The 14,645-nt window shown below is 44.5% G+C and overlaps 1 protein-coding gene across 1 annotated transcript in view; it reads right to left on the reverse strand.

Annotated features, from left to right (window-relative positions):
• Positions 1–7,740, reverse strand: part of tnfaip2a (tumor necrosis factor, alpha-induced protein 2a) — a 30,818-nt gene extending 23,078 nt beyond the window's left edge. The window contains exons 1-7 of the mRNA XM_083791093.1: positions 7,633–7,740; positions 7,329–7,538; positions 6,516–6,623; positions 5,001–5,317; positions 3,230–3,348; positions 1,734–1,895; positions 135–249 (exon numbers count right to left, since the gene is read on the reverse strand). Coding sequence (XP_083647219.1) covers positions 135–249; positions 1,734–1,895; positions 3,230–3,348; positions 5,001–5,317; positions 6,516–6,623; positions 7,329–7,497 — 990 coding nt within the window. The 5' untranslated portion in view covers positions 7,498–7,538; positions 7,633–7,740. The remainder of the gene's footprint in view (positions 1–134; positions 250–1,733; positions 1,896–3,229; positions 3,349–5,000; positions 5,318–6,515; positions 6,624–7,328; positions 7,539–7,632) is intronic.
• Between the last annotated feature and the right edge of the window lie 6,905 nt (positions 7,741–14,645).

Consider the following 14,645-nt stretch of genomic DNA (forward strand, 5'->3'; position numbering starts at 1 on the left):
GTGTTAGAGAAATTTCTTGTAAAATGTGAATGCAAATAAAGATGTTAAATGTGTGTGTGTGTGTGTGTGTGTGTGTGTGTGTGCGTGCGTGTGTGTGTTTGTGCGTGTGCGGGCGTGCGTGTGCGTGTGTGTACCTGTTTGTGCGTAAGGTACTGCTCCTCCAGCAGTGTGTGGTCGTCAGCAGGAAGCAGCGTTCCCAGTGCGTGTGTGTCTATGTGAGCACACAGCTCCGCATGGCCCAGGATGTCCCTGCAGGTGCAACACATGCAACACATGGTCAGATCCATAGCAACAGATAGCAGAGCTACATGCTACGTCGTGTGACATCACAACACGCTGTGATGAGTTTACAGATCTGCTATTTTTGACGAGCTTTGACAAAACTGTCGTTTCTTGCTAAACCCTAACATCCTATAATGCAAGTCTGCGTATTTTGCTCACCTGTATAGGTTAGCATCACTTTAGAGTCAGTGGCCTACAGCATATGACCACAGTATAGCCTCGGAAACCCAGACGTTTTTATTTCCAGGGAGAAAAAAAAAAGTCTGGGTCTGAGTCCACTTCAATACGGCATAGAGTAGCGCAAACGTCGATCACTCTCTGCTGATTTCTGATCAGCAGAGAGCACACACACACACACACACACACACACACTCCTCTCTCTGTCGCTCTAATGTATTAGTCTCATGTCGCGCAGCTGTGTCTATAGTTTATCCCGGCGGATCGTGCCGGGAGCTGCCTATGCCATAGAAAGCAGGTGGACCCCAGGCTATGACTGCAATGGAAATTAATGGACTCACTATTAGTAAGTAAGCAACATCAGGAAGAAGCAGGACTCAACCATCAGGATTCAAACTCCATTCTTTATTGTACATGTCATCACACCAGAGAGAGACTAGTGTCTCTCTCCAGAGCTTCCCTCCGAACTCCCCACACACATCTCCAACACATATTTTATACTTTCAGCAGTGTACAGAGTTTCAGGAGTAACAAGAGATGGTCATTCCTTAAATGGACTCTATTCTATAGTTAACTCACACAGTTTGAAATAGGTTCACATGAGTCAGCAGTCTCTAATGTGTTTTTCAGTGAGGAACAGGTGGTAATTAGAGTGTAGAGTATCATCTACTAGTAGGCTACATTCAATCAATCAATACCATAGTGTTTATATGCATTTTTGCCACCACAGACCACAGTGGCAGGTTAGATTAAAAAACAAAAAACAAAAAACAAAGTTTATCCTGCCTTAGATTTGTCTATTGTTGGGTCTGTAAACAGTGTTTTTCTCTCATGCGCACACACACACACACACACACACACACACACACACACACACACACACACACACACACACACACACACACACACACACACACACACACACACACACACACACACAGAGCTGGTGGGGGTTAAGCTTAATGCTCAGGTCAGGTGTTTTGTAAGTATTTTAGTATGACTCAGGGGTCTGCTCCTCGCTGAGTATAAGCCCCCTATATCACAGCACAAAGGTCCAGTGGAATGTTAAGACCCTTCATGGTCAAACCATGACTCATGCTCACAGAGACTGACTATTCATAACATTCACACACCAGCCAGTCAAACAGTCAATTGAGTCAAACGTGTTAAGTTAAACCTATTTCCTGTTAATAACCTGGGTAAAATGGGCAGCATTGTGGGGTAAAGGGGAGACACTTTATTGTGAAGGGATGACATGCTTATAAGGAACGTACTCGGGGTAGATGTGGTTGACCCAGACCAGCAGGTATCCACAGTCGTCCGGCTCCAGCGGCGCTGCAGCCGAGTGGACGCGCTGCGTCAGCCTGCTGGAGAACACCTGGTGGTACAGTCCAGCGTACAGGTTCACCACGTCCATGTCCTCGGGGTAACACCGCCTGTTACGGGAAAGGGGTGCAACAGTCAACCATTAATCTGACCTGAGATCAGATTCATACGACGTTTCCACTGGACACACACTGGTCTGATTAACCCGGCCATTCTGACCTGAGATCAGATTCTAAAAATGTCAGTCGTTCTTCGATTTTTCAAAAATAGCAGACCTACAAGCTCGTATCGCGCCACTTGGTGGCGTGATATGAGCTTGTAGATCTGCTATTTTTCAATAGCTAAAGCATAACATAGTGCTAACACCAAAATGGGTTCCCGCCCAGAATGTGTTAATATCCTCGGGGTAACACCTTATAGAGTATATATTAATAGAGACGGCACCGGATTCCTCCTCCCATCCACTTGCATTAAGTTGCTGAAAAGCGCATGAGGCGATTTCACTTCTCCTTCTGGGTAGGAACAGAGTGCATCCTGGGATGGATTGGACCCAAACACATGCACGCGCTGCCGTTGACTATCATTGCGCCGTTTGCGCGCGTTCACGTATGAAACATTCGTTCACGTGTCATGGACCCGATAACATGAACGTGCGCAATGATAGTCAGCGGACCAGCGCTGGCTCGAGCTGCAATGACAAATTCGATTGGCTGAGCAAAGTACGTATTGAGGTTAAATGGTGAGGAGGGAAATTTGAAGACGCCACAAGTGATTAGCCCATATACGTGGCTGTAAAGAAAATGATATGATATGATAATAAGAGCACCCCTCACTTCACACGGGTGTGTTACTATTTTGAAAAACAGCTTCAGTATAGTTCAAATAGTCAATCTACTTTGACACGTTGTCAGCTTGTAGATCGGCAAATTTGAACTATACTAGAGCGGTGCCCGTGGGGCCTCTACGCCCGTTGGGCACTGGCCTACTTGGAACGATGCAAGTTGGAAATGGATGCCGCACCCGGCACCCAGATATTATGTCTGTGTCCTTTTTATGCCCATATTTAATAAGGTCAGGCATGCCCAGTCTATGCAGACGTCAGAATGATGTTAGAACAGGCCAGCTCCATATATGGACCCTGCAGGCCTTTTTGGGGCGGTTCTGGACAACCGTGGGTCCGACCGACCCGACACCGGCCACTGCCCCCCCCCATCCTGCGGTGGTGTGGAACGTGCGTGTCGAATTTGAAGTCGGCGGGGCGAACGGTCCTCGAGTTACGTGGATTACACACGTACAGAGACTTGGTGAATTCATAGATACAGATAGATAGATAGATAGATAGATAGATAGATAGATAGATAGATAGATAGATAGATAGATAGATAGATAGATAGATAGATAGATAGATAGATAGATAGATAGAGCTTTAGCCCTATATACCCACCTGATGTCTCTGACCACGGTCAGCAGGTCCTCCTTGAGCCGTCTCCCCACCTGACACACCTCTCTCTTCAGAGGGGAGGACAGCGCGTCCGAGGCCAGAGACACGTCTTCTGCTGCTGTCTGCAAAAACAGCCCCACACCACACGTACACAGAAATGCAACATGACAATTCCACACGTACACAGAAAAACAACAAAACAATCCAACACGTACACAGAAAAACAACAAAACAACAAAACAATTCCACACGTACACAGAAAAACAACAAAACAACAAAACAATCCCACACGTACACAGAAAAACAGCATGTTCTTGCAGTCGGGGCAGTGGTGGAAAAAATACTCCCTTTTATACTGAAGTAAAAGTACTAGCATTTCTGTTCCAAGTAAAAGTCCAGTCCACTGCGAGCCACTGCCGCCCTACAGAGCATTGCAGTCCTGACGAGCGTCCCGGAAGACAATTTCGGACAAAGCCAACTCTGATCGTGACAAATGAGCATTTGCGCCTGTCGTAGACATGCGCAGAGCAAGTTCAGTCAGGGAACCTCAGTCAGCGCGCCGGCTGTTAATTGGGCCACCGCAGCATCACGCTCTCATCCACATGATTCACTCAGCCAATCACACACTCACCCCATCTCATACCGGCTACTTGAACCAGAGGTTTGCATTCCTCTGCCTTCTTGCTTGCTTACACTGCTGCTGTATCAGCGTGCTGCTGTCATACAACCTGCGCTCAATTCTGCTGCTGCTATACGGTATACCCGTGCTGCTGTATACAAGTGCTCACCCACCTCCACCCCAGCTACCACCTGTCGTTTTGGATCTACTGTTTAGGTACGGGGGATTCAGAGTCCCTATGGTTGGGACTGATGCGCTTGACCTGAGTACCTAAAAAGCAGATCCAATACATCGCCAAACCATAATAAATATATTGCATTGCTTATCTTATATTCAATAAATATATATATTACATCCTCCTTGAGTTGTCTGACTGAACTCATGACAACATACATGAGTTGGGGGGGGGGGGTGAGTTCCAGACCCACAGGAACGCACCCAGGGTGCCGGCCCGGTTCCGGCGAGCCGCCCCGCGTCAGAAACGGTAGAGAAATGACAATTACCACGTGGGGGACCCCGGGGGTGGGGGGGTTCCAGACCCCCAGGAACGCGCCCAGGGGGCCGGGCCGGTTTCGGCGTGCCGCCCCACGTCCGAAACGGTTGAGAAATGACAGAGTTACCGTGTGGCAGTCCCTCTACTGTGCCCTCTACTGTACTGTACTGTACTGTCACTGTACTGTACTGGCACACCCAAAAGCATCATATATACAGTTAATATGTGCGTGTGTGACTGTGTGTGTTTGTGTGTGTGTTAGCTTGCGCCCAAGTGGTGAAAAACAACCTTGCTGTGTCCGTGGCCGTGCTCATACCCACCCACCCGTCCACCCAGCCAGCCAGCCACATGGGAGTGGTTGCACCACTCAAAAAGGGCAGGTTACAACACATTGTTGTCATGAGTTGTCACGATCCGAGTTGGTTTTGTCCGAGGCTTAAAAGGTCTTTAAATAAATACTTTCTGAGACGTCTATGGGATTGGAAAAATGAATTGGAAATCGTCGCCCGGGTGGCGCTCGTCATCATGAAAGGGGGGGGGGGGGGGACTGCGACGCTCTATAGCCATGTGACAATGACATGAAGCCCCTTTGTCTGAGTAAGAAAGTCATTATCATTATGTAGAGGAATCGGCCTCAGGTCATCAACGGGCCGTGTGTATACCTTCAGCCTCGACTCCACCGTGCTCCGCAGCAGCGCGTCGTGCGTGTTCAGGCACCGGTGTGGACGCCACGCGGGGGCCTCCTCCTCCTCGGCAGCGCCGCCGCGCCGGTCCCCCCAGAGCGTGTCGTGCTCCTCCTGCCGCTGAACCACCCTCACGGCCCTGCGGAGCGCCTCCAGGCGGTCCGCTCCTCCTCCTCCCGCCGGCGGGGGCGAGAAGGAGTCGTGGACGGCCGTCCACAGGCGGAGGAGCAGCAGCTCGTTGTCTCTGTGCAGCCTGTCCACCTGCTCCTCGTCCTGCTGGCAGCTTCCTGGAGGAGCTGCACATGGGTGGGGAAAAGTATACTCAAATGTTTTACTTACGTAAAAGTATCAATGCCTCAATGTAGAACTATAACTCCGTTGCAAGTAAAAGTCCGGAATGCACATGAGTAAAAGTGCAAAAGTATTGACGTCAAAATGTACTTAAAGTATACCTAAAGTATAAGTAGTCATTATTGCAGCATGTCCCATTTCAAGTTTTCAAATGTATAAGTAACTTTTGAAAATAGCATGCAGATCTACAAGCTCACAATGTGTCGCATCGCGACACATTGTGATCTTGTCCATCCATCCATCCATCTTCAGCCGCTCATCCGTAGTCGGGTCGCGGGGGCAACAGCTCCACCAGAGTGCTCCAGACTTCCCACTCCACTGACTCCAGAGCAACAGTAGTGACCTCCTCCTGGGGGATTCCAAGACGTTCCAAGGCCAGTGGGTCGATGTGTTTCCTCCAAATGCGCCTTGGTCTGCCCCGGGGTCTCCTCCTAGGGAGGCGCCCGAGAGGCATCCTAACCAGATGCCCGAACCACCTCAGCTGGCTCCTTTCCAGATCTTGTAGATCGGCCATTTTCAAATGGCGAAAGAGCTGAAGTGTTTAATGTATATTTTGTAACTAAAGTTTCAAAATAAACATAGTGGAGTAAATGTACAATAATAGTCTCTGAGTTGTAGTGTGGTAGAAGTAAAAGTATTGGACATGGGAAAAGTACAGTACTTAAGTTAATGCACTTAGTTACTTTCCACCACTAGAATGTGATGACGGTGAGAAGCAGCCTCAAGAATAAAAAGAAGTCTGCACACCAATTCCTGCTACCAGATATATCTTTTACCGAAGCCCTTCCTCAGACCTTCCAAATCTTTATTTAACAAGGCGGAGTAAAAACACAACGTTTCAGCCTCTGTAGGCCGAAACGTTGTGTTTTTACTCCGCCTTGTTAAATACAGTTTTTTGGATCTTTCAAAACCGTGTGCAGACTTATTCTTCCTTTTGCAGTCTGTTCTTTTTTTGTTCGAGCACCCGTTGAATTGGCCCGGGATGTGCGTGCACCTCCTGACCACAAAAAATAAAGTCCAAAATCTCCCCCGGTCTATAGGGATAACCCTATATCCCCTTTGGTTTAGTGGTTAAGATATTGGACTTTCATGCGGGAGACCTGAGTTCGATTCCCGGGCATTACATATACAAGCAGCCTATACCTCCAAAAAGCTGCTCCTCCCTGCAGAGCAGCTCCCTGCAGGCCTCCTCCAGGAGACCCTGTTTCAGCTTCTCCTCGAAGCTCAGCACCTCCTGCACCTCCTCCCCTGCTGCAAAGGTCAGTGGAGTTTCACTTGGTTTTCATTTGTATTACGGTTTAAGACCCAAATATCTAAATATTGAATCAAGCAACTGAAGAAAATGGTCTGCGAAAAAAGCCAGAGTAGACAAAATAATCATATTTGAACTGGGGACCACTGAGGACCCCCAAAATAATCATATTTGAACTGAGGACCCCCAAAATAATCATATTTGAACTGAGGACCTAGCCAAAAATAATCATATAGAGGGTACTATACACAACTATACACATCATCGTCATCATACGTGGAAGATATGCTGGAAATACTGTGGCAAAAAAATACTTAAAAAAAACTACTTTCTGGCCTTGACAGCCCATATACATCCAAACAGAAAAGTGAAAGTCCTATATCTGATTGCATTAAACAACATTAAATTACGTTAATCTCACTTTGCCACTCGATTTGCCACTCAGTGTATGCATGTGCATGCCTACTGCATTTGAACTGGACCCACCCAATATATAGTCATATTTTAATTGGGGACCCCAGTCACCCTGACAAGCATTTGGAATTGTAGGAGTTGACAGACAAATATTATAGTGAAAATAGCAGATCTGCAAGCACGTAGATGTATTTTCTAAATTGTTGCCTCTTTCTTAAATATTATTTGACAATTTGTCAACCCTAACCCTAAAAAAGAAAGAAAAAGAAGGCTATGGTGTGTTAACTCACCGGGTGGCCTGTTGTCCTCAGCAGAAGGACAGGCGTGATGTTTGGACTTCCTGTCCTCTGCAGGATGTCTCTTGGTCCTCTTGACCAGCTCGGACAGCTTCAGCTTGTTCAGGTATTTTCCACATGTCCCTTTGGCTTTCCCAGGCGGCTCCGTTTCCACGTCCATCATTATCTCTTATTCGAACCAGCTGTGGCTGGCCGCCGTCTCTTCTGTTGAAAATGAATCTGTCAATAATGATTGCTTTCTAAAAGCACCACTATGTAACTTTCCTCTTCTTGCTGCTGAAAGTGCTGAAATATTTACCAATTGAGCCGGCCTTCTTGCTCAGGGGATTAATTGAATCTTGACCAAGTCAGAATTTGTCAGATCCTGTGTCTCTAGGTGATATAGGCACCTTTGAAATTATATAAATGTCTCAATAGAAAAGAATAGGGACAGAAACATACAACCACCCCAACAGAATTAGACAAAATTACATTTTATTCATTAAAAAAGTTACATATTGAGACTTTAGCCTAAGTAAAAGTACGAATAACTTTTCCATTTGGCCCAATGCAGACATAAGCCTACTTAGTAAAATGATTCTATTAAATTTGTGTTATTAATTTTTAGGTACAAAAGTATACTTATTCTAAATCCTAACAGCTTTTGTGAAAAACGTATGTTGCTATAGGCATATGTAAAATGATTGCTGACTGGCCGGGTTAAAGAAAAGAACGAACCTTTCTGCGTGCTGCTGCTGTAGTGTTGGGTTGAGTGACTGCAGAGGAGCAGTCACTTTGCTTCTACAGTTACAGTACAAGAGGCATAGGGGATCGTGTTGCCTTTATTATCGGTGTAAGGCAACACAGCACAGCCTTTCCATGCAGAACACTAACAGCCACTCTCAGGGAAAGGAGTGTACTGTTGGAGATAGGCTCTTGAAAACAACAAACAAATTGTGCAATGAGATACTTTAGAAAAACCCTCTTGGAGCACGCTATCTCTGCGCGTCCTTTAATTGGTGAAGTTGTAATGGGAAAATTACATTTCAGTCTATGTGAGCTAACTGTTGACAGAGAACATACTCTTCCACCTGTTACCAGCAGTCAAATACATATTTGTGTTTAGACTAGCAGACTAGAACAACAGCAGACGCGTCACGTTCCTATAACGGCGGTGGGTGCCACCCCCGCCCTCCTCCCCCCCCCCCCCCCCATCTACAAGATTGTAGGGTGGCATTTGGTACTGTGCTATGCTATATTCACTTCACACGGGTGTGATTTTTTTAGCATACATTTACAAATCATGATTAAAAAAATAGCTGAACTACAAGCTACAATGACAAAATGTAACAAGCATTTAATTTTGTTGTAAGTGTTGTAATGCGAATAAAACAAATAACCCCCCCCCCCCCCAGCGGTGGAAAAAAAACGAGTTTTGTTTTTCGGTTGGTAATTTATTTACAGTTTGCTAATGAACACAGTGTTTCAGTTCACAACGAATACATTCAATTGTTTCAGTATCTTGTTTCAACATGATCAATGATAAACAGTAAAGCAGTCGCTTTGTGGCGGTCGCTTACGAGGAAAGTGTTTTTGATTGATTGATTGATTGAAATATTTATTAACAGTTTGTAGAATTTACAGTACATTTTAAGCACAAACTCAATACAAAGACTGTCAACTGTGAGTGGACGACCCAATTAAGCATTACACTTGTTTACAACAGGGTCCACATTGTTCAATTCATCAAAACATTTAAAGACATACAAACATTTAGAGACATACAAATAGACATACAAATAGACATTTCTATGTAGCTAAATTCATCATATGGGAAGCAAAAAAGGGAAAAGATACAATATACAGTGAGGGAAAATGGGGTGGGGGGGGTGGGGGGGATTCAGATTTTACAGAGGCCAGTTTCGAATTGCAGCCATCCGTAGGTGCCCTTTGAGAGCGGTTTTGAAGGAGTCAAGGGATTCACATGTCTTAATGACTGTTGGTAGGGCGTTCCACATTTTGGTGGCATAGGAGCGAAAAGAATTTTGTCCCTTGTTTGTGCCGAATCTGGGTTGTACATGGTTTGTTGCACTCCCTCTGGTGTTGTGGGTGTGGACTTCGTTTACATTAAGGAAGTATTTAGACAGGTACATGGGTATCTTGGTGGTGTATCGAATCTTGTGGACCAGACCCATTGCAAGATGCTGTACTCTGTCGTCGACCCTAAGCCATCCCAGCCAGTCAAAGTGGGCAGGGGTGAGGTGGGTTCGGGGGGTGAGGCCAAGTAGGAGCCTGACCAGTTTGTTTTGGGAGGTCTGGAGCCTTGTTTTAAGGGCCTTTGAGGTGCTGTGGTACCAAGAGGTGGATGCATAGTCAAAGAAACCTTGTACGAGGGCTCCTGTTAAGGTCTTCAAGGTGTTTTTGCTGACCAGTGAGGAGATCCTGTAAAGGAATCTTGTTCTTTGATTGACTTTTTTGATTACGTTGGTGGCCATCTTATCACCGGAAAGATTGGCCTCCAGGATGGAACCTAGGTAGGTAATTTGATCTTTTCGTGTGATAATATTGTCACCCACTCTAACCAAGAAGCCATCTGCCTTGCTGAGATTACTATTTGATCCGAAGAGGATGGATTCAGTTTTTCCCAGGTGTAAGGATAGTTTGTTATCAGCGAGCCAGGTGCAGATTCTACCGAGTTCAGAGCTGAGGGTCTTTTCAACCTGCAGTTTGTTCCTGTCCGAGACCAGCAGTGCTGAGTCATCTGCGAACAGGAACAAGCTGCAGTCACAAGCTGAAGTCATGTCGTTAACATATATTAGGAACAGTAAAGGCCCTAGTATGCTTCCTTGTGGGACGCCACAGCTCACTGGGAGGGGAGGGGACAGTGTTCCGTTCACCTCCACCATCTGTTCTCTCCCCTCCAGGTAGGATTGCATCCAGCTCACTGATGTGCTATCAAAACCAATAGCTTTAAGCTTGTTAACCAGTATGGAGTGGTTCACGGTGTCAAAAGCCTTTTGGAGGTCCAGCATGACCATGCCGCAGTATTTTCCAGCGTCCACCTCGTGTTTGATGTGGTCGCTCAAATAGAGGAGGCATGTGTCAGTGGAGTGGGATGTTCTGAAACCAGATTGGAACTCGTACAGCAATTTATTAGTGGCAAGATACTTTTCAACCTGTTCATAGACTATTTTTTCCATCACTTTCGAGATGGAGCTTAGAATAGAAATAGGGCGGTAGTTGCCGGGTTCTAATTTACTCCCTTTTTTGTACAAGGGGGTTACTTTGGCCAGTTTAAAATCTTGGGGGACCTGTCCCTGTTTGATGGAGAGGTTAACTATGTGGGTGATGACTGGAGCTATGGAAAAGGCTGAGTCTCTGAGAAATTTGGAGGGGATATTGTCATGGCCAGTGGCCTTGTGGGGTTGGAGGGCACTCAGTTTTTTAAGTACCTCCTCGGTTGTTACCATTGCCATTTTGAAATCATCGTTTCTAGAGTCCTTACATTACAGCTATAACATTAAATTGTTTCAACATTTCAGCATGATCAATGATAAACAGCTAGCAGTCGCTTTGTGGCGGTCGCTTATTGACGTACCATTTAACGTACGAGGAAAGTGTTTCTCCTAACAGCTGCACGGCTGATGAACTCGTTGGCTATAGCATCCATGTCCAATTCCTGCACCATGTCGCTGTGACAGTTTATCAGAACCAGGTGATTGAGTCTTGCTTGTCCCATTGTGGATCGCAAATATGTCTTTAGTCTCTTTAGCAGCTACTTGTAGAGTCGGTGTGGCGATAGCGAGCTCCTCTGGGACTCCCAGATCCCGCCAGACTGGGAGACGGGTCTTGGCGGCGGCAGGCGCAGGAGCGCCGGGCAGTGGCACTGGAGTCGATGTAGCAGCGGGCTCTGGTGCGAGCAGCCGGGTCTTTGAGGCGGCAGCAGCGGCGCCGAATTGTAGGATGGACTGGACTCGCTTCTTTGCAGGAGGTGGCTTCATCATCGTAGTTTCGTAGTCAAATGGATTTGGAAATGAATCGTGTACTGTATGGACATTTATACTCTCTACCTGGCAGCAGAACAAAAGCCACCTTATTAGCATTTGAATGCCCATGGGCGGCGGCCCAACACCTCTGGCCCGCGCCCGACGCTGCACAAGCTGGTATGTGACTACGTGACATTTTCATTCAGGACAGTCACTATACAGTGGGTGCATATTCTGCTATTAAAAGTTTAAAACAGAATGCCAGTGGGTGCAGCTGCGCCTCGGCACCCCCGGAGTTGACGCGTCTGAACAACAGCATACAAGGACATGTGTTAAACCATATAAGGCTATGTATTAAAGGAGTGTCTTCTTGCATTTTCAACCATGTGTATTTTTATTCTTTGGGGACCTTCTCGAATTGTATAAGAGAGGATGGAAACCTGTAATTGGGAGTTGTCATAATACTCCGGTGTTGTGCTGCTCCAGGACCGGTCTTGTAATAAACTAGTGATTGTGTTCTCAACACTTTTGACCTTTTACTTGATCTGGACTTCGACTTCTTTCCATTTTTTGATTGTAAGTCTGATATTCCGTTAACAAAGTTTAAGAACGGACAAAGGTATTAAGGATTTAACATGTATTTAATCAAATTGCATAAAGTGACAAGTATTACAGATTGAATAATAGAATGAATATGAAATGTATTACATGAGATCTCATGGGCGTCAGAATTTTATCCCTTGCAGATATAAGTACAATCACCAAGTGACAGTTCGTGAAGTCTGCGCACTGGTCAAATGCTTTCCCTGCCCATTTTTACATTAACATATAAAGCCAAAAACGGTGGATTCCAGATGACAATTTCTGTATGTTCCCCTTGATGCTTTTCCTCTGGATTATGCGATGGTCATTTTAGTCAGAGAGTTAGCCTGCAGGACAAAGCATAAGACATAAGAAACATACAACATATAGAAAATATGGAACAACTTTGTGATGCAGAGGCCTCTTGACCTCTCCTCTGATACTTCCATTGTCCTTGCTTAACATCTGAGTGTCCATTTTTTTATTTCTTATAAACCAGCTCATATCAGAGGAGTGTTTGATGCTGTTTTGGGAAAACACAGTTACGGAAATATGGGCATACAGTGTCTTTGTCATCCTTAAATAATATGATCAACTGGGTATAATCATTGGATCTCTTTAACCAATAAACCAAGAGTACCCCCAGATATTAGGCTATGCATTAGATCAGACTCAGTGGTTCCTTTTAAACTGTCTCCCCAGCCCAGGAAACAAACTAGCAAAACTAGACACTCTACAAGCTCACAATGTGACATAATGCACTGTGAGCTTGTAGAGTTTGTTATATTCACCTTTGTTTAAAAAAATATATATTCATGAAACTATATATTAAAATAAATAAAAATGAACATTAAAATAATAATAATAATAATAACCATTTGCAATAGGCTACAAATGAAATAATAATTACAAAAACAAAAATACGTCTGAAAAAACTCAGGACCTATACAAATGTGTTACCCGGGCACAACCTTGAGAACTATGCATTTCATTTGATTGGGATCAAATTATATTGTTGCTCCGTATGAAGTATGAACGATTACCGGTATGCATTGATCTTCTTCTCTCATTCCAGTATTTTTTAATCTTAGCATGCTGAGTTGATATCGAATGCCAAACAACTGAGATACAATTCGAGGTATAGCCTACTCTCTTACAGTCCCTTACAGATTTCATGGCCAAAATGTACCCTATGATCTGTTGAAGCGCCACTAGAACACAACACCAGTCTAGTAGTGACATGTGAGCCACATCACAGCCACATGTTAAGTGTCTGTGTCGCTGCTGTAATTCTATATCTTTACGTTTTGTTTAGGTGTAAACTAGGCATAATTATAAAGATCTCTACATGAGTAACATTGCAAGTCCACTTTATTAAAACAATGTTGTTTATAGAGTCGTCCTGCCAATCAATCATTCTCTTTAGTCTGATGTATGGAACTCATCAAAATGGTAGGCCTATATAGGCCTACAAGCTCTCGTGTCACATCATTAATTTGTGAGGGAATAGCTTGGCTATTTTTTATTTATTATTCATTTTTTGGGGGGAGACACTATAGCTATGAAGTAGGGTTATGGGGTTATGAAAAACGATGAATTTTCGAATAATCCAAAATGTTTTAATCACTAATAAAATATTCAATATAGGCTCCTTGAAGCCCTAGTACCGTATGATGACACTTGAGCCCTAGCATCCATATTCACCAAAAGCAGATCTAAAAGCTCACAACATGACAGATCTAAAAGCTCACAACATGGCAGCAGATCTACAAGCTCAAACCATGACAAGCTCACAGCATGGCAGGTTAAAGTGTATGCGTGGCATTCTCACCAGTGGTATTTTGCTGCCCCCTGATGGACAGAACTAAGAGGTGTAACAAAAAAAACTAAAGAAAAAGAAACATCTATCAATCCAAACAATCCAGTTGAAACAAATACAATCACAATAAAATAATGTTATTATACTCAGTGGTCCATTATATACAGGTCCAAATCCCAAACAAATTATGCTGGTCCAAAACGTATTCTACTCATCCAAAACACATTCTAGCCTACTGGTCCAAAACAAAACCACTGCCTAGTCTAAAACATGGGTTTATGGGTCACTCATGACCCATAAAAATTGGTCACAGGGAAGCCCGTGCCCTATGGATAATAGCAAGGACCTTGCACACAGACCACACAGCTAAGTCAACTTGATCAATCGACAAACTAACTGGATTGAAAGTGATGGTTCATATATTGAATACATTTTTAGTAATTAACACAATGAAAGAGGTTTAAATATGTTTATATGTGTATTTATAGACACTAAGGTTGAATCATTTGTCACCTGTATCTTCTCTGCAGTGCTGGCCTGGCACTCTTCTCTAGATTGGAGGGTGCCAAATAATGTAGAGGAGGAGGGGTGTTTGTTCATGTTTGTATTATGTTTGGTCTTATTTATGTTAGGCACTGTAAATTAATTGGGCCTGTGACAAAATAGTTGAGTGTTTGTACAATCCTTTAAAGTATAGTAATGTGTAAGATTACTCATAGGCCTTTTTTGAGTAAATGTATTACCACTTACTGATTAGGGGATGGTTTTCCCCACCTGTTTAAGAGCAGACATGCTGCAGGTGAGGGAGAGTTCAGTATCAATTGAGGCTAGCCGGGAAGAACATCAGGGGAGAGCTGTGAGCCAGGGCCTTATTTTTAATGAAACTGACGTAACCAAGTGCTTTAAGAGGTGTCAACCCAGGAAAAGTCCTGACCCTGATAAACT

The sequence above is a fragment of the Protomyctophum parallelum genome, assembly GCF_964188405.1.
Source record: "Protomyctophum parallelum genome assembly, chromosome: 19".
Taxonomy (NCBI): domain Eukaryota; kingdom Metazoa; phylum Chordata; class Actinopteri; order Myctophiformes; family Myctophidae; genus Protomyctophum; species Protomyctophum parallelum.